General features: G+C 34.9%; 11 protein-coding genes and 4 pseudogenes across 15 annotated transcripts, besides 1 other annotated feature; 9 read left to right on the forward strand and 6 right to left on the reverse strand.

Annotated features, from left to right (window-relative positions):
• Positions 1-481: 481 nt before the first annotated feature.
• Positions 482-3,019, forward strand: TVAGG3_0343920 (leucine-rich repeats (6 copies)-containing protein; the record flags this gene model as incomplete). The annotated part of the gene is made up of 1 exon (XM_001323157.1): positions 482-3,019. The coding sequence occupies one exon, from the start codon at positions 482-484 to the stop codon at positions 3,017-3,019; it is 2,538 nt and encodes an 845-aa protein (XP_001323192.1).
• Positions 3,020-3,616: 597 nt separating this feature from the next.
• TVAGG3_0343930 (spectrin binding) lies at positions 3,617-4,840 on the reverse strand (the record flags this gene model as incomplete). Its single annotated transcript, XM_001323156.1, has 1 exon — positions 3,617-4,840. The coding sequence occupies one exon, from the start codon at positions 4,838-4,840 to the stop codon at positions 3,617-3,619; it is 1,224 nt and encodes a 407-aa protein (XP_001323191.1).
• A 3,371-nt stretch (positions 4,841-8,211) lies between these two features.
• On the reverse strand, positions 8,212-9,056 carry TVAGG3_0343940 (annotated as a pseudogene). The gene has a single exon. A coding segment is annotated over exon 1 (845 nt).
• Positions 9,057-9,343: 287 nt separating this feature from the next.
• Positions 9,344-24,594: part of a mobile genetic element that runs on past the window's edge.
• TVAGG3_0343960 (uncharacterized protein) lies at positions 10,217-11,176 on the reverse strand (the record flags this gene model as incomplete). Its single annotated transcript, XM_051230816.1, has 1 exon — positions 10,217-11,176. The coding sequence occupies one exon, from the start codon at positions 11,174-11,176 to the stop codon at positions 10,217-10,219; it is 960 nt and encodes a 319-aa protein (XP_051100546.1).
• TVAGG3_0343970 lies at positions 11,193-11,592 on the forward strand (annotated as a pseudogene). The gene has a single exon. A coding segment is annotated over exon 1 (400 nt).
• TVAGG3_0343980 (uncharacterized protein) lies at positions 11,612-11,767 on the forward strand (the record flags this gene model as incomplete). Its single annotated transcript, XM_051230817.1, has 1 exon — positions 11,612-11,767. One exon carries the CDS (start codon positions 11,612-11,614, stop codon positions 11,765-11,767), a length of 156 nt encoding a protein of 51 aa, XP_051100547.1.
• On the forward strand, positions 11,787-12,353 carry TVAGG3_0343990 (phage tail repeat-like family; the record flags this gene model as incomplete). The annotated part of the gene is made up of 1 exon (XM_051230818.1): positions 11,787-12,353. The coding sequence occupies one exon, from the start codon at positions 11,787-11,789 to the stop codon at positions 12,351-12,353; it is 567 nt and encodes a 188-aa protein (XP_051100548.1).
• On the forward strand, positions 12,398-14,533 carry TVAGG3_0344000 (annotated as a pseudogene). The gene has a single exon. A coding segment is annotated over exon 1 (2,136 nt).
• Positions 14,588-15,448, forward strand: TVAGG3_0344010 (uncharacterized protein; the record flags this gene model as incomplete). The annotated part of the gene is made up of 1 exon (XM_051230819.1): positions 14,588-15,448. The coding sequence occupies one exon, from the start codon at positions 14,588-14,590 to the stop codon at positions 15,446-15,448; it is 861 nt and encodes a 286-aa protein (XP_051100549.1).
• Positions 15,747-16,409, forward strand: TVAGG3_0344020 (uncharacterized protein; the record flags this gene model as incomplete). Its single annotated transcript, XM_051230820.1, has 1 exon — positions 15,747-16,409. The coding sequence occupies one exon, from the start codon at positions 15,747-15,749 to the stop codon at positions 16,407-16,409; it is 663 nt and encodes a 220-aa protein (XP_051100550.1).
• Positions 16,958-17,851, forward strand: TVAGG3_0344030 (annotated as a pseudogene). The gene has a single exon. A coding segment is annotated over exon 1 (894 nt).
• TVAGG3_0344040 (KilA, N-terminal/APSES-type HTH, DNA-binding family) lies at positions 19,231-19,980 on the forward strand (the record flags this gene model as incomplete). The annotated part of the gene is made up of 1 exon (XM_051230821.1): positions 19,231-19,980. One exon carries the CDS (start codon positions 19,231-19,233, stop codon positions 19,978-19,980), a length of 750 nt encoding a protein of 249 aa, XP_051100551.1.
• TVAGG3_0344050 (protein of unknown function, DUF4108 family) lies at positions 22,012-22,407 on the reverse strand (the record flags this gene model as incomplete). Its single annotated transcript, XM_051230822.1, has 1 exon — positions 22,012-22,407. A coding segment is annotated over one exon (396 nt), but the record flags the coding sequence as incomplete, so codon positions are not given.
• TVAGG3_0344060 (uncharacterized protein) lies at positions 23,022-23,652 on the reverse strand (the record flags this gene model as incomplete). Its single annotated transcript, XM_051230823.1, has 1 exon — positions 23,022-23,652. A coding segment is annotated over one exon (631 nt), but the record flags the coding sequence as incomplete, so codon positions are not given.
• On the reverse strand, positions 23,734-24,423 carry TVAGG3_0344070 (uncharacterized protein; the record flags this gene model as incomplete). The annotated part of the gene is made up of 1 exon (XM_051230824.1): positions 23,734-24,423. The coding sequence occupies one exon, from the start codon at positions 24,421-24,423 to the stop codon at positions 23,734-23,736; it is 690 nt and encodes a 229-aa protein (XP_051100554.1).

Below are 24,594 nucleotides of genomic sequence, written 5' to 3' on the forward strand. Positions count from 1 at the left end.
ATTCAGAACTCAACAAACAACATTATTCGTCGAAGGAACTGGAACTCTCACAGCTACCGAATTAACACAAAACTGCGACAGGAATTCTGTCAAAATCGTACATGTTGGAGAAGGCTGTACGGCATTACAAGAAGGTACATTTTATTACTTTTCAGTTTTAGAAGATATTTATCTTCCATCTACTTTACAACAAATAACAGGTTATGATACATATTACTGTTATGCATTCAAAAATTTTTATCTTCCTAATGCGAGTGAATATTTAGAACTTGATAATTATGGTGCATTATATTTCAAAGGAAAAAATCACCTTATTAGATTACCCCCACAGAAAACATCATTTGACTTTTCATCAGAGACAACTATTATTGGATCCTATGCATTTACAGAATGTGCAAATATCAAAACTTTGAATATCCCACAAAAAATCACATCAATCGGATATGGTTTTGCTAGAACATCAAATTTCGAAAAAATTTGCATGGGAAAAGGCTGTCGAGCTTCGACTATCAGTGGCTGGGATTATATAATTTACATGGAATATGTTTTTGTTTCTAAATATGTTAAAACAATTGAAACCAAAGCATTTTATTCGGATTTAAAATTAAATACTATTGAATTTGAAGAAGGAAGTGAACTTATATCGATTGGAAATTTAGCATTTTATTGCGCAAATATTGTTAACTTCAGCTTTCCTTCGAAATGTGTAAATATATCATCATACATTTTCAATCAAGTTGGCAGTTTGACAAGAGTTTATATTCCTGCTTCTTTAGTTGAAATAGATATTGATGCATTTACAGGTGCATCAAATATAGAATTGATAGAAATTGATCCAGAGAATCCAGTATATGAAGTTATATATCCAGCAACGCTTATGTCGAAGAATGGAAAGAAAATCGTATACATGTCATCATCAACAACATCATTCACTATACCTTATTCTCTCTCCAGTTTTGGGAAGACTATTTTTCAATCATGCACTCAACTGACGAGGATTAATGTTGAAGCATCGAATCCAAAATATGGCTGTGATGGCGGTATTGTCTACACTAAAGGATTCGTAACTGCAATTGCATGTATTGGAGGCATTACTTCTGTTACTCTGAATCCTAATTGTATTGCGATTGGAGAATATTGTTTCAACAACTGTACAAAACTTACAAATGTTAAATTAAACGAAGGATTACAATATATCGGATCTTTTGCCTTCTATACAACTGCATTCACATCAATCAATATTCCATCATCTGTAACAACTCTTTTGTATTACTGTTTTTATGCTTCCAAATTACAAAATATTGAATTCTTTGGAGAGGGTCCCACTACAATATACGGTGAATGTTTTTCAGAAAGTCTTATTACAAAAGTTCGTTTTGGAAAAAATTTACAGTCACTTGATTATGTAGGGTTCTATCATTGTAATTCACTTGAATCTGTTACATTTCATCCTGATTGTTCTGTAAGTTTTTTACGGAGTCAAATATTTCAATATTGTCCTAAATTAAACAATTTTGTACTCCCAAAATCAGTTGAAAAAATAACAGATAGATGTTTTTCCGGAACAAAATCTTTAACAAACTTTGCAATAGCAGAAGGGTCAAAGCTGAATTATATTGATGAGCTAGCATTTGAAAACTCTGCAATAGAATCAATTTCACTTCCATCATCAATAAAAACTATTCAGGTGAATGCATTTAGCGGTTGTTCTCAGTTAAAGTCAGTTAAATTTTCAAAATTTATTGATTTGAAAGTGTTTGGAGGAGGAATTTTCAAGTCTTGTACATCATTGCCTACAATCGAGATTCCTGCATCTGTGACAACATTCGATCCATCATCCGTTGGTTACTGCTCATCTCTGACGTCGATAAACGTCTCAACTGATAACAAGAACTATGTTAGCAAAGATGGCATCGTCTACACGATAAACAAAGAGAAGCTTGTCTGCTGCCCTGGTGGAAAAACGTCAGCTTTCATATACAAAAACATAATCATCATCGGTTCTAACGCATTCTGGGGATGCTCTAAGTTGAATAATCTTACATTCGAGGATGGATGCAAACTTAGGATTATCGAAGAAGGAACATTCTACTCGTGCACATCTCTATACCGCGTCGACCTTCCCACGTCTCTTGAGACAGTCAAGCAGAGTGCTTTTGCAGGATGCACTAAGCTCGCAATCATCACTTTCCCTGACTTCGCTTTGGTAGATTTGGACTATGAGTCTATCTTCGCTGACTGCACATCGCTGACTACTTTCTCTTTCGGAAGATTCTGCGCTCTAAACGCACTGGGAGAAAAAATATTCTCAAACTGCGAAAATCTGTCGACGATCAACATACCTGCAAACTGCACTACGATAAGAGCGAACGCGTTTTTGAACTGCGTCTCTCTGACAAATATATCTGTTGAGGCTAACTCGAAAATGTCTACTATCAGTGAGACAGTATTTGCAGGATGCACATCACTGACGAATTACACTGTCCCTGACTCTTTCGTAAGTATAACTTCTTCTTGCTTCGGAGGTGCTCCTTCTATAACAACAGTTAACATAAGACCTAATCTCGCAATCACCTCTATTGGAAGCAACGCGTTTTCATCTTTCAGACTGAAGTATTTCAACATCGGAGATGGCACAACGATATCTCGAATCGATTCTTATGCATTTGCAGATACACAGATAGAGACTTTCTTCCTCGAGTGTGATGTATACTTATCATCTTACGCATTCAAGAACTGCACGAATCTTAAGTCAATAGGAATTCGTCGCATCAAGAGAGATCCCGAGTCAACATCTAAGAAACTGATGTCAATCCCGTCATCGTCTAGTCAGGAATACTACTCAATTCCAGAAGGTCTATTCTCAGGATGCGAATCTCTCGAGAGCGTAAGAATAAACAAGAACATCGACTTGATATCTGATTACGCCTTCATGAACTGTTTCAAACTCTTTCACTATTCCTCCGTCGGTTGTATACATCGGCGACAAGTCATTCATGAACTGCAGCATGGTTACTAATGTTCCTGCTATGGTGCAGCACATAGGAAACCTCTCATTCTACGGTTCTGATGTTGGTCGTATCCTTAAACTCTGCTTAGGAGCAACCTATGTCGGATCCTCTGCTTTCACGAAGACCGCTGTGAACTTGATCTACTACTGCGGAGTGAGAGACTTTTCTCATTTCTCTTCCTCATTCGAATCTGGAGCTAAAGCGATCGTATCTGATTCTTATCCATCATACATCCTTTGTGGTGCTGCTACATATCACATCACTGCAAACTCATGCAGCGATGTGATGCAAACTAACTTCAATCACGATGCGCTCGCAAAAAGGCTTGAAAATATTATTGCACCTTCAACTTTTATTATTGCTTCTACTAAAAATCTTGGACTTTGGTAAAAAACATATTATATCTATAATATGATGCTTCTTCTTAATCCATGGTATTATTTTATTATTTCTTTTTCATATTATGAACTAAATAATATAGTATACAATCTATTAACATTATGATTAGAATAATGAATTATTGGGATAATTCTTGAGTTTTATTTTGAAGCATTGATACATCAGAAAATTTATTTAAATTTTATTATAGGTAACAAGGAAATTGTTTATTTTGTCTTGTTTAAATTAAAGATTTCTACTATTTCTTTGTAATTACGCCTGGATGCTATATAAAGAGGGGTAGATCCATCTTTGTTTTTAGCATTGATATTTGCACCATTTGAAATAAGAATTTCTGCGGTTTCTTTACTATTATCTCTAGCTGCATAATGAAGAGAGGTACATCCATATTCATCTTCAGCATTGATATCTGCACCATTTGAAATAAGAATTTCTGCGATTTCTTTACTATTATTCATGGCTGTATAATGAAGAGGGGTACATCCATATTCGTCATTAGAATTGATATCTGCACCATTTGAAATAAAATATTCTAAAAGTGATGAAAGATGGAAATTCGGAGAATAAACAAAACATGTGTTGATGTCATTTGTTTGATCCAAGTAAACTAAAAATGATTGAAGATTATTGTATTTAAAGCACAATTCTATATCAATTTTTATATTGTGTTCATTCATCAAAAATGTAACAAAATCGATATTGTGTGATATTATTGCATATTCCATGCATTCATTATCTGGCTTATGTACTTTCAAGCATTCATTCAGAATGGCTTGATTTCCACCCAAAAACGAATATCTAAGACAATTTGGAGTGATTTCTGATTGAAATTTCGTTATTAAAAACTTAAAACAATCAACAGATCCATGATAACAACATAATTCAAGTAACGAAAAACCTCCTCTTGAATATGGATATAAATCACTTTTTAATTTTTGATTTTTATCAAATCCTTCTCCTTCTGTAAAATTTATAAATGATATTTTGTCATCATCCATAATAGATCTGTGAATTGTTTTTTGTTCGTGAATATCAGATGAATAATGAGCATCTTCAAAATTGTTAAAACTTTTTTGCCCGTTTTCATTCAATACAATATTGTATTCTTTGTAGAAAAGGTAATTAAAAACCATGTTGATTTTGTTGACCTGATTTAGATGGTATTCGTCAACAATTTGTTTGGCAATCGCTAAATATGACTTCATGTAGCGGTTGTTATAAATTGAAAGTTGAGATATTTTATTGATAATTTCTCCAGGCGGAATTCGATAAGAGTTGATCAGGTTTTGTTCGATTTTTTTGTAAATTGCGTTTAATTTTTCTTCGTCATTTGTTTTCAGCCTGTACAAAGCATTGAAGACATCATTATATCCTGTAAAAATCCCCATCAATTTGTCATAATGAGTTTGGTTTGCTTTTCCCTTGGACATCAACCAAAAATTTTAGACAAAAGTGTATTTTCCCTAAAAAATTCAGTGCATTTTTCAAAAATAATCATATCAGTAGATAGGGTATAATATAGAGGAGCTTTATGAATAACTTAAAATCCGGGAAACTCAATATTCAACGAGAAAAACGCTTAACGAATCTCACTTTCGGTGTAAACATCACATAAAATTGAGAGGGCTTTCTGGTCGGAAGCCTCTCTTACGAATATTAGAAAACCTCTAACTGATGATGAAATTTCTGAAATATTTAATAGCAGAACTAAAGCGGGTATGTTAATTACGTTTCTTTTGTTCATGAAATGAAAATCTTTAATAAATATTATTAGTGTTTGATAATTTTTTCTTCATCTGGAAACTTGATTCATGATTGTCTAACTAAGGACTGTTTACTACTGATAAATAACTCAAAACAATTATGAGCTCTGACGATTTTTGAATTTGTAAGCGTGAAAGGCTGATCACTGTGGTACAAATTGATTTCTCACACTAAATTAACACTGATTTGAAATTTTGCTCTGTTCCTGTAAAAATAAATTAACAAGCATATCATGTGATTTATTGATCTGCAGTGTGAAGATATATATTTAATCAAATATAATTTGGGGCCTCAGGTGGCTTCGCTTGCCATTCGGGCAAACATCCCACCTTCGGCCAAATTAAATAATTTTTTGAAGAATTGAATTATTCACTATTTGGTTGGCGCAAAGCGCCAAACAAGTAATGAAGAATACTAACATATGTTTACTTAAAATATGATTAAAATTTCTGAACGAAAACTATCAAAATTAAGTCATAAAAAATATAAATATAGGATGCTAATTTACTATAAATTCATAATGTCAAAAGTTACTGTTTATATATATACTGTCTTAATTCTATCAGCGCTTCGCGCCGATAGAATTGACTGAAAAGTTATTTCAAATATTTTCCGATAGCTTAAATAATTACCTTTTGAATTTATTCCTCTTTCTTTTAAGGGCGCACTTACTGCTCTCTGGCATTCTCTCAAAAAGATGAATACCTTTAACTAGAAATATGATATTGTGTCAGAAAGCGGTAAGTGCAACCTTAATCGATAACAATAGTTCATAATAGTCAAATTTTCAAACGAAATCCGAGGTAAAACTTTGTCCGAAATACTATTATATATCAATGTATAATATTGCCTTCACTTATTCTGTAATTTGTCCTATTTAAACGAACTCATGAAACTAATATAATTCTATTGGAGAAAAAATAGCTATTATTATCTTGGCTCAAATATTTATATTAATTTATGGAAAATGAAAATGACGATAAAAATATTGATTTTGAATTGAGGAAAATTTGGCCGTTACATTGAAAAATTATACGGTTTTTCGGAAATGGCATCTTTGGCTCTATAAAAAAAAAAAAAAGGTATTGGGGCTTCCAGGGCTGCGCCCCTCTAGCCCCCTGAAGATGTTTAGTATAACATGCAGTTTATATAAAATGAGGTTTGGGGTGAAGCGGGCTTCCCAGGCACTTCGTGCCTTCTAGCCCTAAAAATTTTTGAAAGTCGTTGCTGTTGACTTTTCGGTAGAGGACTCAAAATAGTAGAACTATGTCCGGACAAGTAAGGGTCTATCGTCGCTACAGAAAAGTTACGGGCGTTCCAAGAAGTATACTTTGAGAAGCCTTTTCTTCCTTATAGAATGAGATAGGATGGTTATTTTACAAAACCGACAAGACCTTAACCGAGTAGTTTTCATGTTTTGTCACTTCTCTGTCACTTTTCAGGGAAAAACATTTATTAAATATTAAAATGAATTTTACAAAACCACCGCTACCCTTCTTGGAAATAAGATAGATGAAAGATATTCTATTGAGAGAACTTAAGAAACTACCGAATGGTCTAACATTTGTAAGATTTGTTCGGTGGAAGTTTCTATATATCCCATTTGTGCCATACCGTATTCCCAAACTCAAAGATTATATGCAATGACTTCGACAACACTATATGAACCGTCTCAAACAATACCAGACACAAACAAAATATTGAAAGAGTTAAAAGAAAAGATACCTATAGTAAGATGAACGTATACCATTTAGATAAGAAAAATACTGTCAGAGAGGTTTGAAAAAAGCAGAGTATATTGACTGGATAGTATATCTTCTAGACTATTGTATAGTAGTTTCTATAAGAGTTCATGACATTGAAACACTTATGTCAAACGTTTTATATCTTAACTATACAAAGGTTTTCAAAGAGAACATAGAAAAATATACTGAGGGTATAGAGTTTGTGAGATGTCGTTGGACAGAGTTGTATGAAAAAATATAAAAACAAGGAAAATGTTTTCTTTATAGTAGAACCCGCCGTTCTATAACACATATGATTTTCAATACCAAGTAGACTGGACTTTGAGGACTCTTAGAAACTTTAGACGTTTTACATAACATCCATGCTTTTACTTTACATCCGATAAAAGTTTTGGAAACCGTTATGAGATGTTAGAGGACGTACATGACTATGAGTTTATTTACGATAAGATAGAATATGAGAGAGGTCCTATAAACCGGAAAAAGTGTCACAACAAAGAAATTTTACTAGTAACTAAATGTGGTTTGAAATAGGACTACTTGTTTTAGGTTTTTTCCATTTGTCATTATTATTTGACGTGGCAGAAAGATATAGAGAATATGAAGATGAACCACTGCCTGCAAATGTTCAGCATATGTACTCGTAAGAGATTTTTATCTAATATTAAATGGACGCACAGAACTTAGCGAATGCACAGCAACCTGGACAACCAAACCCAGAGAATATTCCAAATGAAGTTAAGAATACAAACTGCAATGGCAAACTATGGTCAAGTGCCAACAGATGTACAAATGCAAACTGCCATGTCAAATGACGCTGCGTTAGGCTTACCACCATGGTATGCAAATATGAGATGGAAAGAGTTTTATACAAACCCTGAAGTGGGATATAAACAACTCTATGCAGATGACGCGAACACAGGAGTTGACCCAGAGTATGTTTTCTACCAGAGGAGAAATAGAATGTATGAGCTCCAGTTAAAAAATGCAATGGAACTCAACAGGAAACGTAAGAGACTAGGCGACATTAGATTTTTACATATAGTAAAATGGGTTTCTTTGGAAGAATAGGAAACTCTTTCGAAATTGAAGAGGTATATGGAATGGAATAAAATCTCGTCGAAGAGGAGTATGGAACGGTATCAAAAATATTGGTAAAAGAGTAGGTCAGTTCGTTGGTATTATACCTAAAGACCCTGAACCAGAAGAACAAGCTCCTGTTATACAACAGCCTGAACCTGCACCACAGTCTAGTTGGCAACCAAATCCAACACCTCAACCGTATTAAAAGATTATATTTTTACCGTTCGATAGTAGTTGTATATGAGACTAAGTTCTAAGTAAAACGCATGGTATAATGGAACTATTCTCTTTCTTCCATCTGTTGTAATACTTGAAAGTCTGAAATACTTCCACTCGGCGGTTCATATAGCTTTGTAGGTTTTTCGTAAAAGTCATTTGCCAAGCATAAAAAAGAGTTTTGTGCACCAGAAAATGAAGCATGAACTATAATAGCATCTGAGTCGAAAACATTTTCATATGTTCCATTAGGGTTTTCGACTTCATAAAAGTCCGGGTGTACTGGATATTCTGCAGGCTGATTTAACATCCTCAAAAATCTATACCATGCCAAGTTGTTATATTTTGTAGAAATATAAACGTCTTCTCCAAGGTCTTCTATTTTATTGATTTTAACAGTTGCATTTTTCCTGTCATATAAAATATCGAGATGGTACTCTCCTTCGTCAATGTTAAACTGGTTTGCATATTCGAGATAGATATCGTTTATTTTTTTTTGAAAAGCTTGAAGAGTTGTTTCTAAGTTTACAAGCAAATTCACTTGTAAAAGTTTTCCCTGTTCAAATTTCTCATACGTACGTTTTTCTTTGTTATAGTATCGAACTTCAAAACCGACCGTAAATGGGAAACCATGTATGGCTTCTGAAATGAACTTCATTCTACGAAAGCCAATAGCTTTTGTGACGGATGGGTCTCTTAACCATCTTAGTGGGTAGTCAAAACGATAGCCTTCATGCTTTACGGTCTCTGTCTCAAACTTTTGACCGACATTCGTAAAAAGTTCATCTAATGGTTTAGTTGTAGCAACTCTTGAATTTTCTTTTTCTATTGAAAGCATATTTTATCTAGAATAAAAATGTCGAAAGAAACAGCGTCTATGAGAGAAATACAACACAACCGACAACTCATTGTACAAGCTCTAAATAAGAACACAACAAACTTTTCAAACTATTCTAAGATATCTGAGTCATTGAAAGAAGGAAACTTAAAACTGACATTAAACCCTTTAACAGACGAGTTTCTGTTTCAAGACAACAAGAACCATACTGTTTGTATAAATCCAACAAAAAGAACTTTAAACGAGAAACCTATAGATGAACTTCTTTTGAAGGCAGATATTGACAACAAAGCTGACAAAGAGTATGTTGACGATGAGTTAGCACGTGTGGCTAGTGCATTAGATAAGAAGGCAGATAAGGAATATGTGGATGAAAAAGACAATGAAATTATAGAAAGGGTTGAATGGTACCATGAACGGACAACAAAGATTTTAAAAACTAAAGCCGATACAGGGTGGGTTTCAGGATGTTTAGACCTTAAAGCCGACAAGAACCATACACATACAAGTTTTACAACTTTTAGAGCAGACGACATAGTATTGAACTTTGACCTTGGTTCAAGTGCACCATTAGAAAATCCAAGTACAAGCGTAAAAAGTACTCTTAACATTTTAGATAAGAGTTGCAGGAATATCGAAGATCATACCAGAAACTTTGAAGCATACGAACTACCAGCAATGTTAGAGAAGAAAGCTGACAAAACAGAGCTTCAAACGTTAAAGACAGAAATACTTCAAACAGTATATCCTATAGGTTCTATTTACACGTCAATGAACTCTACCAGACCAGAAGTAGTACTTGGTCTCGGAACTTGGACTCAAATAGTCGACAGGTTTTTGTATTGTGCAAACTCTTCAAAGGAAACAGGTGGAAGTAAAACGATTTCAGGTGAAAACTTACCTGCGCATAGTCACTACATAGATTTAAGTACATCTGAAGCAGGTTGGCATAAGCATAGATTTTGGGATTGGTCAGCAATGAAAAAAGGTAAAGGATATGATGTTAAAGACGACGTTCAGTTTGCTATAAATTGTTTCTGGGGTAGCACACAGGGAGAAGGAAACCATATACATCGCGTTTCAGGGTATACGCAAACAACGGGACAAAGTAAAGACTACATGCCACCTTACATGACAGTTTACGCATGGTATAGAAATGCTTAGTCGTCATTTTCAACTTCTTTAGCATATTCGTCAGGAGTTGTCTTATATTTGTTAGGAACTGTCTTTGAAAGTATACCACCTTGAACCTTAACAAGTTTGAAACGAGGTCTGACAATAGTAGTTTTATCTTCTGCTTGCAGTCTGTACATTTTGCCATGTTTGCCTAAAACTTCATAATATTCTCTTGTATACTTTCTTCTATTTTTACGAACACGAATGCGAGTACCTGTCGGGTTCCCATTGTTGTCATAGTCAATAGTATTTTCATATGGGTCGCGTTTAGGTATTTCTATTTTTACTTTGTCACCTTTCTGAAGTTTGAAGCCTGGCATTCTTTCTTGTTTGTCTCTTTTGACTAAACTATTAAATATATAGTCTTTCTCTAAGTCAGGGTTGTTTTTCATTTCTTCAGGGGAGTGGTTTCCCAAACCTTTTTGTTTACGGCTATTGTAAATATTTAAAACTTGTCTCATCTTTGCCATGGAGAAATGTCTATATTTGTCGTCATATGACATTTCATCTACCTCACCACCTTGTGGTTGATTTAAGTCTCTTAAGATTTTTATACAACTGTCAATGACACCAAGAGCAGAATGGTTTTGGTCGACAATGAAATATTGGTTTACATTTTTTGAACGCAGATAGTTTTTAATATCGTCTGATTTGAAAGAACTTTCACAGTCAGATGTCAGTTTTGTTGGATGGTATTTGTCAACGAATATTGTCAAAGCAGTTTTCACATCTAAAATATTTTTGGACCATAATGGTATGGCTTCACAGTATCTTGTGTTTTGACCAACAAATATTAGCCAGTATGGTGGTCCATCTTCTCTATACCTCGGAATGTTTTCCAAGATATCCATAAACCAAGCATTTGGTGTTGAACTAAAGATTTTTACCATGAGTGCTTTCTTTGTTGCCTTAGAAACATACGGGTCCTTGTTTGAATTCGTCATTTTTAACCCATAAGAAATGGGTTTATTTGGCGCCTTAGCAGGAGTCGCATCTAGATTTTTACCCGCAGTGGGAACACTAGCCAGAGGTGCATTTGGAATTGGAAGGAAGATTTTGAGTACTTTAGGTATACTGAAAGAGAAAGCCAACCTATTCTACAAACCGTACAGAAAGGTTGGGATGTAGCACGAGATGCAGCAAATCTTATTCCAAATCCTGAAACAAGAGGAAAGTTCAAGGCTGGATGGACAATGTAGGAAGACAAGCAGGAAACTACTATAACAAAGCAAATGACTACTATAACCAAGCAGGGCACTACATGGACCAAGGTGAAAGATTCTTTAACAGAGGATATAACCATGCACAACAGTGGGTAAACAACAACCAACCTCAACCGCCTCAAACGTGGGGAATGTAAATTTTTTTACTGAGATGAAATGAACAATACAGCATTGAGACAAATGGGCTCAAGATGGCTTTGTCGGCTTCCAGCAGTTACACAACCACGTGTTTGTCAAGTTCTTCCTATACCTCAGGAAGTTTTAGACCGACTTAAAAAACCTCAACAACCAGTTGAAAACAAACCAAACTAAAATTTTTTACTGAGATGAAATGACCGAAGAAGTTGAAACGGTAGATTTGACACCACAAACAAAAAGTTCAGAACCATTGTCAAAACCTGTCAAAGAACTTACAGATGAAGAGAAAAATTCAATAATAGAAAGTGTGAGGTCTGGAAATACAAACCCTAACTACAAAGTCACTTTTCATAGAAATGGAACGGCAAGTATCTCAAAAAAGAAACAGACTCTCACAAATAAAATATTGAAGTCTGAAGGAGCTTTCGAGACAACAGATGGAAAAGTTTACTTCACTGACCAACAGTTCATTATAGAACATCTCATTGACTTAGAGTCAAAATATTCTAAACTTTACAACAAACACAAAAAGTTGAAAGGAAAACAGAAACAAATGGCATATGACATTTATGAAGATGTTGACGACACTACTATTCCAGCAAGTGAGGTAAAGTCAAATGAACCGAAAAGTGACGAAAAACCAATAGAAGAAGGGAAGCCAAAACCAAAGGTTAGTCTGGAGACTAAACCAAGCCAACCTTCATTAGCTGGTATGGGTTGGCGTCAAAGACTTATGGTAGCCGGTGGTTATGTAAAGTAAAGAAAAAACATTTTTTTATTTTTATAAAAATGCCCCCGTATAGAATGGACAGAAGGTCTGCTAGAATAAAAGCAGAGTTAGAAAGATATGGTTGGAGAGTTTCAAAGAAGTTTAAATATAGGAAGGGAAGACCATAAAAGTCTATGACAAATTGTCTGGTCTTCGCTACGAAATGGACATAGAAACAGCACGCGCAAATTATCCAAACAGACTAGAGAGGTTAGAAGAAGAGCGTCTTATGGAACATGCCTTTCGATGTTAATGAACCTCAAGTTGAAGGACACGACGGCTTTGCCAGATTCTACTGGAAACATGACGAACAATTGCATCCTTTGAGAAGGAAAAAAGGAAGGTGAAGAGCACATGCTCCCATGGAAAGAACAAGATATGCATATGAGAAGTATCGTGAAGTTAGAAGTAAAATTACATCTGGTCGAACCTTTACAGTAAACTTTGAAGAAGGAAAGAACAAAGAAGGCTTCATGGGTGTACTTGCTGCCATACAAGACGGAAATAAGAAAGGATACAATCTCAGACTAACCGTAAAAGATTTAGATGGTCATATCTACTACTCACATGGCAATGTCACAACAGCTGCAATGCTTCTTGACGCTTTCAAGACTACAAAGAGAGAACAAATGTTTGACTCCGACTCAGATATTTTGAATGCAATTGAAGGAATTGCAAGCGTGAAGTTCGAATGGTTACAACCCAACCCTCAAGCAGTCAGACAACATGCTGGATACTTCCCGTTCAGAAATAAGTCTGACATTGACTTAACAAGGTATGGAATTTACAATTCAATTGAAAAAATTGTCAATGAACCTTGTATTCTTACATGTCTCAGGAACTCCGGTCTTGTTACAGATGAGAAAATGAAGTATCTTGAGTCATGTGTGAAAACAAGGTACATTCTCAGAAGTCAATTGTCAAAAGTTGCACCGTTGGCAAATGTGAATATACGCGTCAACATTCCGACTGAGAAAGGTTCTTCACATGACGACTATGTTGTTGACAAAGACTTACCATGGTTGAAGATTGTACTTGTCCACAACCACTTCATGTTGAACGAAAGTCTTACAAACCCATTGTTCGGAAAAGGTAAGTGCAACATTGTCAGAGCTGTTAACATTCTTTTCGAGAAAGGTTTGTTGGAACCAATTCCAGATGACAAGCTGACAGAAACTTTTGTACCAAAAGACGAAACAAACTTTTCATTGTTAGCAAGACCAAAAGTTGTTCCAGACAAAGTTATAGCACAAAAGAAGTACACAGTTCCAAAAGGAGTTGGTTTGTTCGGATACCAACCTGAACCAGAAGAACTTCCAATGAGGTTGCAAGAACTTCAAGATGCTATAAACAAACTTCATTTGAGACATCCAGTCGACGTCAAATTGTATTGGAGAGCATCAGAGTTAGGTCAGAAGGTTTTATATGAAACAGGTTGCTTTGACGATGTTTATGAGATAACAGGCGAGGTTTCTCAAAAGATAAGAGACTCACTTGAATTTCCACGAACTGGGCCGATTGGTTGCGATAAGTTCGACTCATACGAAAAAATATACTATGTCGACCTTAACGCTGCGTACATGAGGTTCGTCCAATATATCCCGACTGGAATTCCAAATGAAGATGGTGAGTTCCCGGGAAAGAACTATACAGTTGGAAAAGTCATACAACAACTATATGATATTAGGAAAGCTTCAAACCCCAAACTTGCAATGACACTCAAATTGCTTATGAATTCGACATGGGGGTATTCCATTAAAAAACCTCAAAAGATGAAGAGTAAACACTATGAGAAGGTCGACAACTTTGTTGAAAGGTTTTCTCCTTTTGTTTTGAAATACGAGTTCACCGAAGGTCAAAATGGCTTAGTAACCACATTAAAACCTATTGTCGAACATTGGTCCTATCCTCAGTTCGCAAAGGCAGTCCTCGACAACTACAACAAATTCTTCTCCGATGTCAAATCCAAAGTGAAGGTATACTATGAGAACATCGACGCACTCATGACGAACGAAGAAGGCTATAACAAACTCATTGAAATGGGAATGGTCGGTGAAAAGATGGGCTTTTTTAAGCTAGACAAGGTATTTTCCGAAGTTCATGTAATATCGAAAAGGAAGTACTGGGGTGTTAAAGAAGATGGTGAAATAGTAAAACATTGCATGAAATAAAACATTGCATGAAGTAAAAACGTTTTTAAAACAGTATATTTTTACATATATTAAATGCTTCAGGTTGAAAAACAAAGAACAAAAGTAGCAGATACAAAACCGTTAGACTATATCTTTACAAACGCTGGTAGGAATCTTTCAGATGAAGAAATTTCATCCCGAACTTACAGGTTTGACTATCCAATTCGTTGGCTTCAAAGTCCTTCAGATGCAAAGGCAATAGGATTTAGAAGAGTTTTGTTTTCAAATAGAACTAATGCATTCATGTTCGCAGTATATTTTCATGGCCAGTATAAAGGTTCTGATGGTCTAATAGAAAAATTTGACGAAATGAAAATCTTTACAATTCGTTCAGACGAAAGTCTTGAAAAAACTCTAAATGACTTTCAAACTCAAATGAACAAATACTACTGGGAATTTCAAGAAAAATACCACTCTTTACTAAATGGAACATACTATCTAAAACTAGAATACGACAAGATGAACTCCACCGTTTCATTTCAAAAGATTGAAATTAACCCTCCAAGAGATACAGAGTTTTTATATTGGGGAGTAGACAAACGTTCTTGGGCGCAATTTCTTCGGTTACTAAACCAGAACGAACCATTACCACCAGATGGTCCATTTAAATTTATACTTCCACCAGCAGATTTGACAGTTTATAGAAACGTGTTTGACCCTCAAAATGTCATGTGTCATGCAAGTTTCAGTTCAAGCAACAACAGTTTTCTATGTATCGGTAAGGACTTTTATGACTTTGCTTCTAAATTCTACGAACCACCTAGTAACAGTTTCTCTGACTTTCAAGTCTGGTTCACAACAAACGGTGTGCAGCATATTATATCCTTGTACTATGACTTTTATCTCGAATTGTCTTTCATATACAACTACGGAAAAGTGCTGAAAAAGTATTGAAAAATATATTTTAGGCGAACCAGGTCCCTCGGTCAACTAACATCTTTTTGAAAATGGTGACAACATGACATTTTGACAACAACACAGGAAATAGATTTCACCCGTTGAATTTTGTATAAAAAAGCAACCGCCGGAATTCCGGCGGTTGGTATATTCTTCACAAAATGCTTGTTTTGAGGTCGAGCCACAAACGAATGTCCGACGGTTAAGCCACAAACGGATGTCCGACGGTTAAGCCACAAACGAATGTCCGACGTCCCACCAAAAAATATTTTTTTATTTTTATTGTAAGAACAGTATGACAGTCGAAGCAAAAACGTTCACGAACAAATCTAATGGCGAAACATTCACAAAAGGCACTTACAACGGTATTGAAGTCTTACGTAGAGACAAGGATGGTTATATAAATGCAACAAAGATATGTCAGCAGTTTAGGAAAGACTTTAGAAGGTTGTTGGAAAATAAGTCTTGGGAAGAGTATTTTAAGGCATTTTGTGAAGAATATACCAACCCGCGGAATTCAGCGGGTTGCTTTTTATACACAGTTCATGCAGGAATTCCCGATGAAATCAAACAGGTTAGAGGAACGTATGTAGACCCAAGACTTGTAAACTATATAGCAATGTGGGCTTCTCCAAAATATTGCATAGCAGTTGGAAAAATTATGGACTCCATAGACAAGAAAGTTCATGAGAAATTAGATGAAGAAGAACTTGAAGATACAGCAGAGAATGCTAAACCTTTGTTCGAAGAAGAAGTTAGAAAAATGCATGAAAAACAAATAGAACATGAACGTGAGATATGTTCTGGTTATAGAGACTCTCCATACGAACTAGACCAATGGGAACAAGAAGATTTAAAGAGAGAATTTAGAGAATATGAACTCGCTAAAGTTTCATTAGAAGCTACAGAAGAGAGGTTAAAAGTTTGGGGTCGTTTTGTACAAAAATATTGTGAGTAAATGAACCATTTCTTTTTATTGAATTCGGCAAAAATATATTTTATGTGAAGTGGTTTTTAGGTGTCACCAGGTCCCTCGGTCCCTCGGTCCCTCGGTCATTTTAACTTCTCTGAAAAAGTGTGACAACATGACATTTTGACAACAACACAGGAGATAGATTTCATCGTAAATGTTTTGTCAAGACTTTCATCGTCAATGTTTTGTATAAAAAGCAACCCGCGGAATTCCGGCAGGTGGTATATTCTTCACGAAATGCTTGTTTTGTTGAGACTTTCATCGTAAATGTTTTGTATAAAAAGCAACCCGCGGAATTCCGGCGGTTGGTATATTCTTCACGAAATGCTTGTTTTGCCATGATTTCATCGTATATGTTTTGTATAAAAAGCAACCCGCGGAATTCCGCGGGTTGGTATATTCTTCACAAAATGCTTGTTTTGAGGTCGAGCCACTTTTGGCTCCACCTGTTTTTTCAACCAAAACTCATTTTTGTCGGCAAAAATATATTTTAGTTTTTTTAAAAAAATATTTTTTATTTTTATTGTAAGAACATGTCAGCAACAACAGCACCAAACTCGTTAGTCATGAACCCAACTTCAATGTTAGTAGAGATGAAAAGCTTCATTCCTTCTTCATATACTTTCGAAACAGAAATCCAGAAGATAAAGCAAGAACTTCTCCAAGGAGATTTAGACTGTAGTGCGAAAGATGAAACAAATGAACAGTATCTTTATGAAATGCAGGATATTATTGACCATCTACCTAAACTTCCTGAAATACAACAAACAAAGCTCACTATTCGATTGATGAAATAGAAGTCAAAGCAACTGACTCAGTAGAAACCAAGAAGTTCATACGAAAGGTAAAACTATGAGTTTCTTGGATTTCATTGCAACCACAAAGACTGCGATATGGTATATTTCATTGACATATACAAATCTGAAGAGTTTAAGACCTACGACAACTTTGTTTCGTTAGTTGCAAAATGTGTATGGCAGATAAGAGATAAAGATAGAAGAGGTAAAGTATGGAACGGACAAATAAAACCAGCAGCCTTTGAGTTAAAGAAAACCATTTACGCCTTGGTTGTACTTGCAGGTAAGGTTTCAATGTACAATGCTAAAATGAACCCACAATGTTCAAAATGTAAAGCAGCAATGAAGAAATATAACTACTCCGTCAAAGAGATAGAACGTATGCGAAAAGACTATGCTGACTTAAAGAAAGAAGTAGAGAAACCAGCAGAAGATAAAATGGACATGTTGACATTTCTGAACAAAAACTATCCAACTGCTAACGATTTCCTTCTTTCAGATGTCAAGAAGAAATATAAAGAAACTTTCGGTATCGTTAAAACTTTTGATATCCTTCGTGAAGAAATAGAAGCTACAAAACTGTTTAAAGTCATGAACCATCACAACATATACCATGTAAAACGCTTATAAAACTTTTATGTTAGAAATATATTTTTGTCTGATTTACGCTCATTGACGATGAAGTCTCAACAAAACATTTACAAAGAAGTTTATTTCCTGTGTTGTTGTCAAAATGTCATGTTGTCACACTTTTTCAGAGAAGTTCATTTGACCGAGGGACCGAGGGACCGAGGGACCTGGTTCGCCTAAAATATATTTTTGCTGAAAAAATGACCAAATTTCATGAATTTCCTCATATGTTTGCTACCCCGAGAAAAACCGGGGTAGAGATTCCATTCGAAAATCGTAAAAAATGCGACCCTCGGAAAACCGAGGAACGAGATTCCGTACGAAAATCGTAAAAAAAACTCATGAAAATCGTGAAAAATTGCGAGTACGTTAAAAACCGTAGTCGCCTAAAACTCATGAAAATCGTGAAAAAATGCGAGTGGGAGAAAAACCGTACTCGCCTAAAACTCATGAAAATCGTAAAAAATTGCGAGTACGTTAAAAACCGTAGTCGCCTAAAACTCATGAAAATCGTGAAAAAATGACCAAATTTCATTATATAACTGTTATGAGTGACGAAGAGAACTTTGACACTTCGTCAAAAAATCCCTGAAATCATATCTTTTATACAAGATAAAAAAATAGCGTTAGTTTTTATTTTTTTTTTATTTTTTTATTTTGTATGTAAGAACAGGAAATGACAAGCACTGAGTTTGAAACAGTTAAAAAGATAGACAATGAGACCAAGGTGGTTAGAATAGGTGATTTAAACGTAAGATACTCAAAGAAATACAAAAAATATTCTTTGTCAGACATTTTAACACTATCTGAAGGAAAGAAAGCACACGACTGGGTTAAAAATGCTTCAACTCAGAAAATTTTGACAAGAAATCCTGAGCTTATGATATCGGTAAGATTCTATGGAACAAGAGCATATCTCATCGACAAAAGTCTTATACCAGTAGTTTTGTTCTGGATTGACCCAGTTGTTGGATATAATTTCATAACATATGGTTCATTCGATACGGAACGTTGCAGTGAAGGCTTACTTTACATCGTTCAGAAACCGAAGGACTTCAATACAAAGAGATATAAGATAGGAAGAACATTTAATATAACTCAAAGATATGACAGTAATAGTCAATAGAGTTAAGGTTGCGTTTGTTAACGATATGAGAGCTGCTGAAACAGAACTACTTGAAAAAGTTTGAGAAATTGTATGGTGCTCCACGAGAGGTAAAGAAACGTTTGAAGTAGATGAGATCGACAAAGCTATAAAAGTATTTGACGAAGTTGCTGAAAAATACATGTAAAGCGTTTATTTTTGGTCTTTTATACAAGATAGAAAATAACGCTAATTTTATTTTTTTTATTTTTTTATTTTGTATGTAAGAACAGAAATGACAACAACAGAGAACACAACAACTGCTATCGTTCATGAAGCCATAAGTGAAGAATACGAGTGGGTTCAGTATAACAAACAGTTACGTCTCATTCGTTCGGTCAAAGATGACATGTACCAAATGCAAAGTATTTTGACAGCATGTTTTGCTCCAGATACTAAGCTTCCTAAAGACTGGTTTAGGAACCAAAGCACTATTGAACTTTTGAGCGAAGCACAGCGAGACAGACTTTTTTCTGAAAATCGTGAAGAACAGCGAGTGGGAGAAAAACCCCAGTCGCCAAAACTCTATGAAAATCGTGAAAAATTGCGAGTGGGAGAAAAACCCCAGTCGCCAAAACTCTATGAAAATCGTGAAAATTTGCCAAATGGTTTGAGAGGTTGGTATGTACATAGACTTCTTGTAAATGCTTGTGCAATGTGGGCTTCACCTCGTTACGCTTGGTATATTTACAGACTTCTTGACGAACTTCATAGACAAGAACGTGAAGAGCTAGAGAACAAGCTTGAAGCAAAAGACAAAAACATACAGAAAAGAATACCACGTTCGGTACCAAAAGGAAAGGAAAAGAACTATAAGTATATGATTTACACTGAAGAGATGGAAAATGAAGAAGACAGAGATATGGTTATGTTGCATTTAGTCAGAAGAAACAACAAAAGCTTTTACGACTTAGCTAAGATTTACAAATCTGACAGAAATTGGTTCTATCGCGAAAACTTACGCGATTTCAATGACACCAAATGAAGATGTTAAACAGATAGTTCAAGATACGTTACCTCAAACACACTATGATATGAAAGGTTGTACAATACTTACATTCAAAGAAGATTTGCCGCTACTGAAGGAAAAAATAACAGAGTATTTTGACAACTTCAAAAGAGGAAGAGTAAATGAACCATTTATTTTCAAGCTTGACACCAAAGATGGCTCAGGTAGCTCTAGATGGTAAATTGTCTTGTCGAGTCCTTCTGGCATTCCGAGTCCTTCCATCCGACAGGAAAAGTTTTTCCTTCCAACAGGAAAAAAATTTCCTTCCAACAGGAAAAAATTTTCCTTCCAACAGGAAAAAATTTTCCTTCCAACAGGAAAAAATTTTCCTTCCGACAGGAAAAATTTTTCCAGTTGTCCGTCCGTAAACCATTCAAATTTTCGAAAAATTGAGAACTTTTTGGCCGACCTTCAGGAAAAATTTTTCTTTCCGACAGGAAAAATTTTTCTTTCCGACAGGAAAAATTTTTCTTTCCGACAGGAAAAGTTTTTCTTTCCGACAGGAAAAGTCCTTCCATCCGACAGGACACAAACGAATGTCCGACGTACCACCAACCGAGTCCATTCCAAAGCCAGAAGAACCGACAGCCCCAGCACCACAACAGACTAAGACTCAAACACTTACATTTTTACGCTTGACTTTTTACAATTTGAACTTTGTTTGCGTAGATGTGAATTCTGAAAGAAGTATGAGGGTCTTGTATGACTTTGTACTTCTCCCATAGTTCATGTCTGTCAAACTTACCTGCCATGGACTCTTTCATAAGTTCCATGAAATCGTCTTCGGACAATCCGGGGAAAAAGTATGATATCAGTAAGTATTTCTCTTTACATCCTTACTTAAACTCTTTGCTGTCTGTACACAAATGACAACAGAGATGTTAAAGTGTCTGAGCTTCTTGAGAATTCGACACATGTCTTGTTCTCTATTCTTTAACAAAGGATGAGAAGCAAAGTCAATCTAAGATAAGAAGACATCTGTGAGGGTAAGTCTTCCAATCGTAAGATTGCAATTTCTTCGAAATGTATTCTATCTCTTTCTGTTTGTTTCTGAAGTGTTTCTTCTCTAATATTCTCTGCATTTCCTCATTTGGGTCTTTAAACTTAGAATTGACATACTCATTTATAGCATTGTACTTCAAAACTCTTCTTTGGTACTTCTTTATCCAATCTAACAACTCAGAGTCTTTTATACATACTAACTTAGACTTCTTTATAATATCTTTGAACGAATTGACGGTTTGGTCAAATTGACCAGAAGTACTACAAATGACTACTAACTCATAGAATGGGTTCTTCTCATCTAGTTCTTGTTGTTGTGCAGCCATTTTAAGATAAGTGAAAGTCTTACCCGACCCAGGTGGTGCGATTAGACCTGTTATACCATTCTGAGCAAATAGGAACTTGTCATGTATGGGTTTTATCTGAGCATTTTCCAACTTCCTCTTGTTCTTGTTTAAAACATTCTCAAATTTCTTGTCAATGTCAGCAAACTTTTTTTCTAACATATTTTTAGAAAAATTAAAAATTTTATCTTTTAGGAAATGTCTAGCGATTTCGCTATCTATATTCGAGACAAGCTTTTCGACAGCAAAACATCTGTCGACCATAAAATCTTACATAGTGTAAACAAGAAAGGTGAATTTGTTCTAAAGTTCTGTTTCTGGGAATATGACAAGAACCATAAAACCTTAAGCAGAGAAGTCTTAAAATTTGTCAATGACAGACTTGTTGACAGAGATGACGCCTCTTGGAGAGATGAAGTCCAACAAAACTTCTTAGAATGCAAAGAAGACACATGCGCTGTTCTTGAAAATGAAATAGAAAACAGAATAGAAGAGCTATTAAATGACAAAGCACCTTTACAAAAATATGGTTCTGAGAAATTTGATATAACTCCACCAGAGAAGAAGAAGAGAGAAAAGAAAGAAAAGAAAGTAGAAGAAGAGAAGAAAGAACCTGAACCAGAGAAGGGGAGATATGACATGTAAAAATAAAATTTTATTTTTAGAACATTTCTGGGTCAATGTCAATGTTCTCTTCCTCTTTAGGAGCAAACACCGGCTTAGACTCTAAAATCTTTTTACCCAATTTACCTTGAACTTCAACTATCTTAGACTCATAATATTCATAGTCGTCTGCTTTCTTTGGTTCATAAGGTATAACAAGTTTGTATGCTTTGCCTTCTTTAAGGTTTGAGAACCTTCTGTCAAAACTTTCTTTGACTGTTAACAAACCTTCTATGTCTAAGTCTTCAAATTTCGCACCATTTTTAGTCACAATAGCAAACTTAACTGGTTCGATGTTCCAAACTTTGTCAAATGAAGACTTTTCAAAATGGTAGAAGTAAACATTCAAATATGTGAATGGGTCTAGTTCTTCTTTAAGTCCTGACATGTACTTGTTTACTGAGATGAATTTTGTCATCTTTTCTATCGGATAAAAAAAATATTTTTTTTAAAATTTACTCAGAAAAATTTTTCTTTGTATATACACCATTCTGTACGTCTAAAAGACTTTTGACATTTGCCAAGAATGTTCGTTTAGACGCTGTCATATAACCATACTCTTGACAATACTGTTTATACGAATCGTACAATGACCTTTCATCTAAACACTCAAAGTCAGTTTCATCTATGAACAGTTCATATACACTCTTGTTTGCTTCTAACAATGTTTGTCTCTCTTCGGTATGTGGAATTTGTCTTGGGTTGAACTTAGAAATATCTAATGTCATAAATATGAGAACAAGTGGTTGTAAAAGTCAGATGTCAAAGTTTCTGCTAAGTCGTCAAAATATTCTGTATCTTGCATATGAGCTTCTGACGTTCTGACAACTACATATCTTCTGTCAGAACTTTCTAACTTCATCGGAACGGCGTTGTTTGAAACCATGATGAAATTTGCAACATTTTCACAAACTCTTTGGTCTCTATACTTTCTTTCAACAACTCCAACTTTGTCTGTTATAAGACTCTTCAAAGCATCTGAGTTTAAAACCTTTGTTGTATCTATACTTTGAAGTTCGTTACATACTATAAGTTTCATATTCTCTATTGAAGAGTTAAATTTACCGCAGATGTTTTCTAAGTTTGTCATATTCGGGTTCGAATAGCCTTCTAACAGTTTGCATAAGATATCTGTAAAGAAAGTGTTCTTACCTGTTCCTTGTTTTCCAATTACAATGAGAGCAGTTTCATTTTTAGCACTTGGATGTTGTAAGATGTTTGCAAACCAACATAAGATATACTCATAGACTCTTTCGTTTCCATTGCATATAATTTCTTTGACATGGTCTAACCAAGCTTCTATAACATTTTCTTTCCATTCTACTTGTTCGTATTTATATCCAGTGAAGATAGAATAGAAGTTTGGAGAAGGTGTATAGAACTTTATACCACGAACTGAAAAATCTTCAAGTTTTGACAATAAGATATCCCAAGCATCTAACATCTTCATGCCAACTTGTACGACTTTTATTTTCTTAAGTTTCTGTTTACATTCTTGTTCTGAAACTATTGTCGCTTTAGGTTTGTTAAAGACTACATCCCATTCTTTCATAACATAACATTCTGGGGCAGAGTCGACATAAATGACTAAACGTTTCAAATTCTCGACTGCTTTGTTATAGTCTCTAAATGGACACATATTTCTGAACGCTTGGAAGTCATAAAAATCTGAAACGTCTATTCTGTACATTTTTTATAAAAATAAAAAAAAATATTTTTTTTATTCTTGACTTTGTTGTTGCATTTGTTCCATTTGTTGCATTTGTTGTTCTTGAGCTATTTGTTGTTGAAGTTGTTCTTGTAGTACAATACTTTCACCAGTTGCATCTTCCAATTCGAAACTTTCTGCCGTCATTGACAAATACATAGGACATAAAAGTTTTACAGGAACAAAGTTTGCGTCAACTAAGGTTAAGTTTATGTTTGCTAAAGTGTTTGAGTTTACTAAAGCTGAAAACTCAGCATTCGAATGAACAATAGGCAAACCAGCAGAGAATGTGTTGTTTATACGCATGAGTATCTTTTGGTCATAGTAGTTTCTGTCGACATTCGAATAGCACTTTGAACCTAAGTTTGAAACAATATATAAAATAGGTGTACTTAAAGTCAATGGAATAGATAGACCTTGTATGACACCTTTTCCTGTTATAGGAAACTGTTGGTAGTAAAAACCAGATATAAGTTTTGTATTATAGCTCATATCGTTTATACTAAACTCAGTCGGACATCCAAACATAATGAAACCTGCTCTAGTTGCAGCACATGTTACATCCGTCCTTAAAGTATTAAATAAGTCAACAAAACCTGTTGGTGGTATATCTGAGTAAGTATCTTCAAAGAAGTATTTTTTACCATTCACAACAACAAAGTCTTCTGGTGTCAAAAGAGCAAAACAGGCTTTAGTCGTCATCGTGTTTAAGGTCAGTTTACAATATCGTCCTTGAGGACTTTGTAAGTTTGTTGTTATAGAATTATATGACTCAGGGTTTTTAGTCGTAATAGTATAAACCACTATGTCTTCTGCCATTTACATATATTTAAAAGTTTTTCTGAAAGTGGAGAAGAACTTCATCTAAACTTT

The sequence above is a fragment of the Trichomonas vaginalis genome, chromosome V, assembly GCF_026262505.1.
Source record: "Trichomonas vaginalis G3 chromosome V, whole genome shotgun sequence".
Taxonomy (NCBI): domain Eukaryota; phylum Parabasalia; order Trichomonadida; family Trichomonadidae; genus Trichomonas; species Trichomonas vaginalis.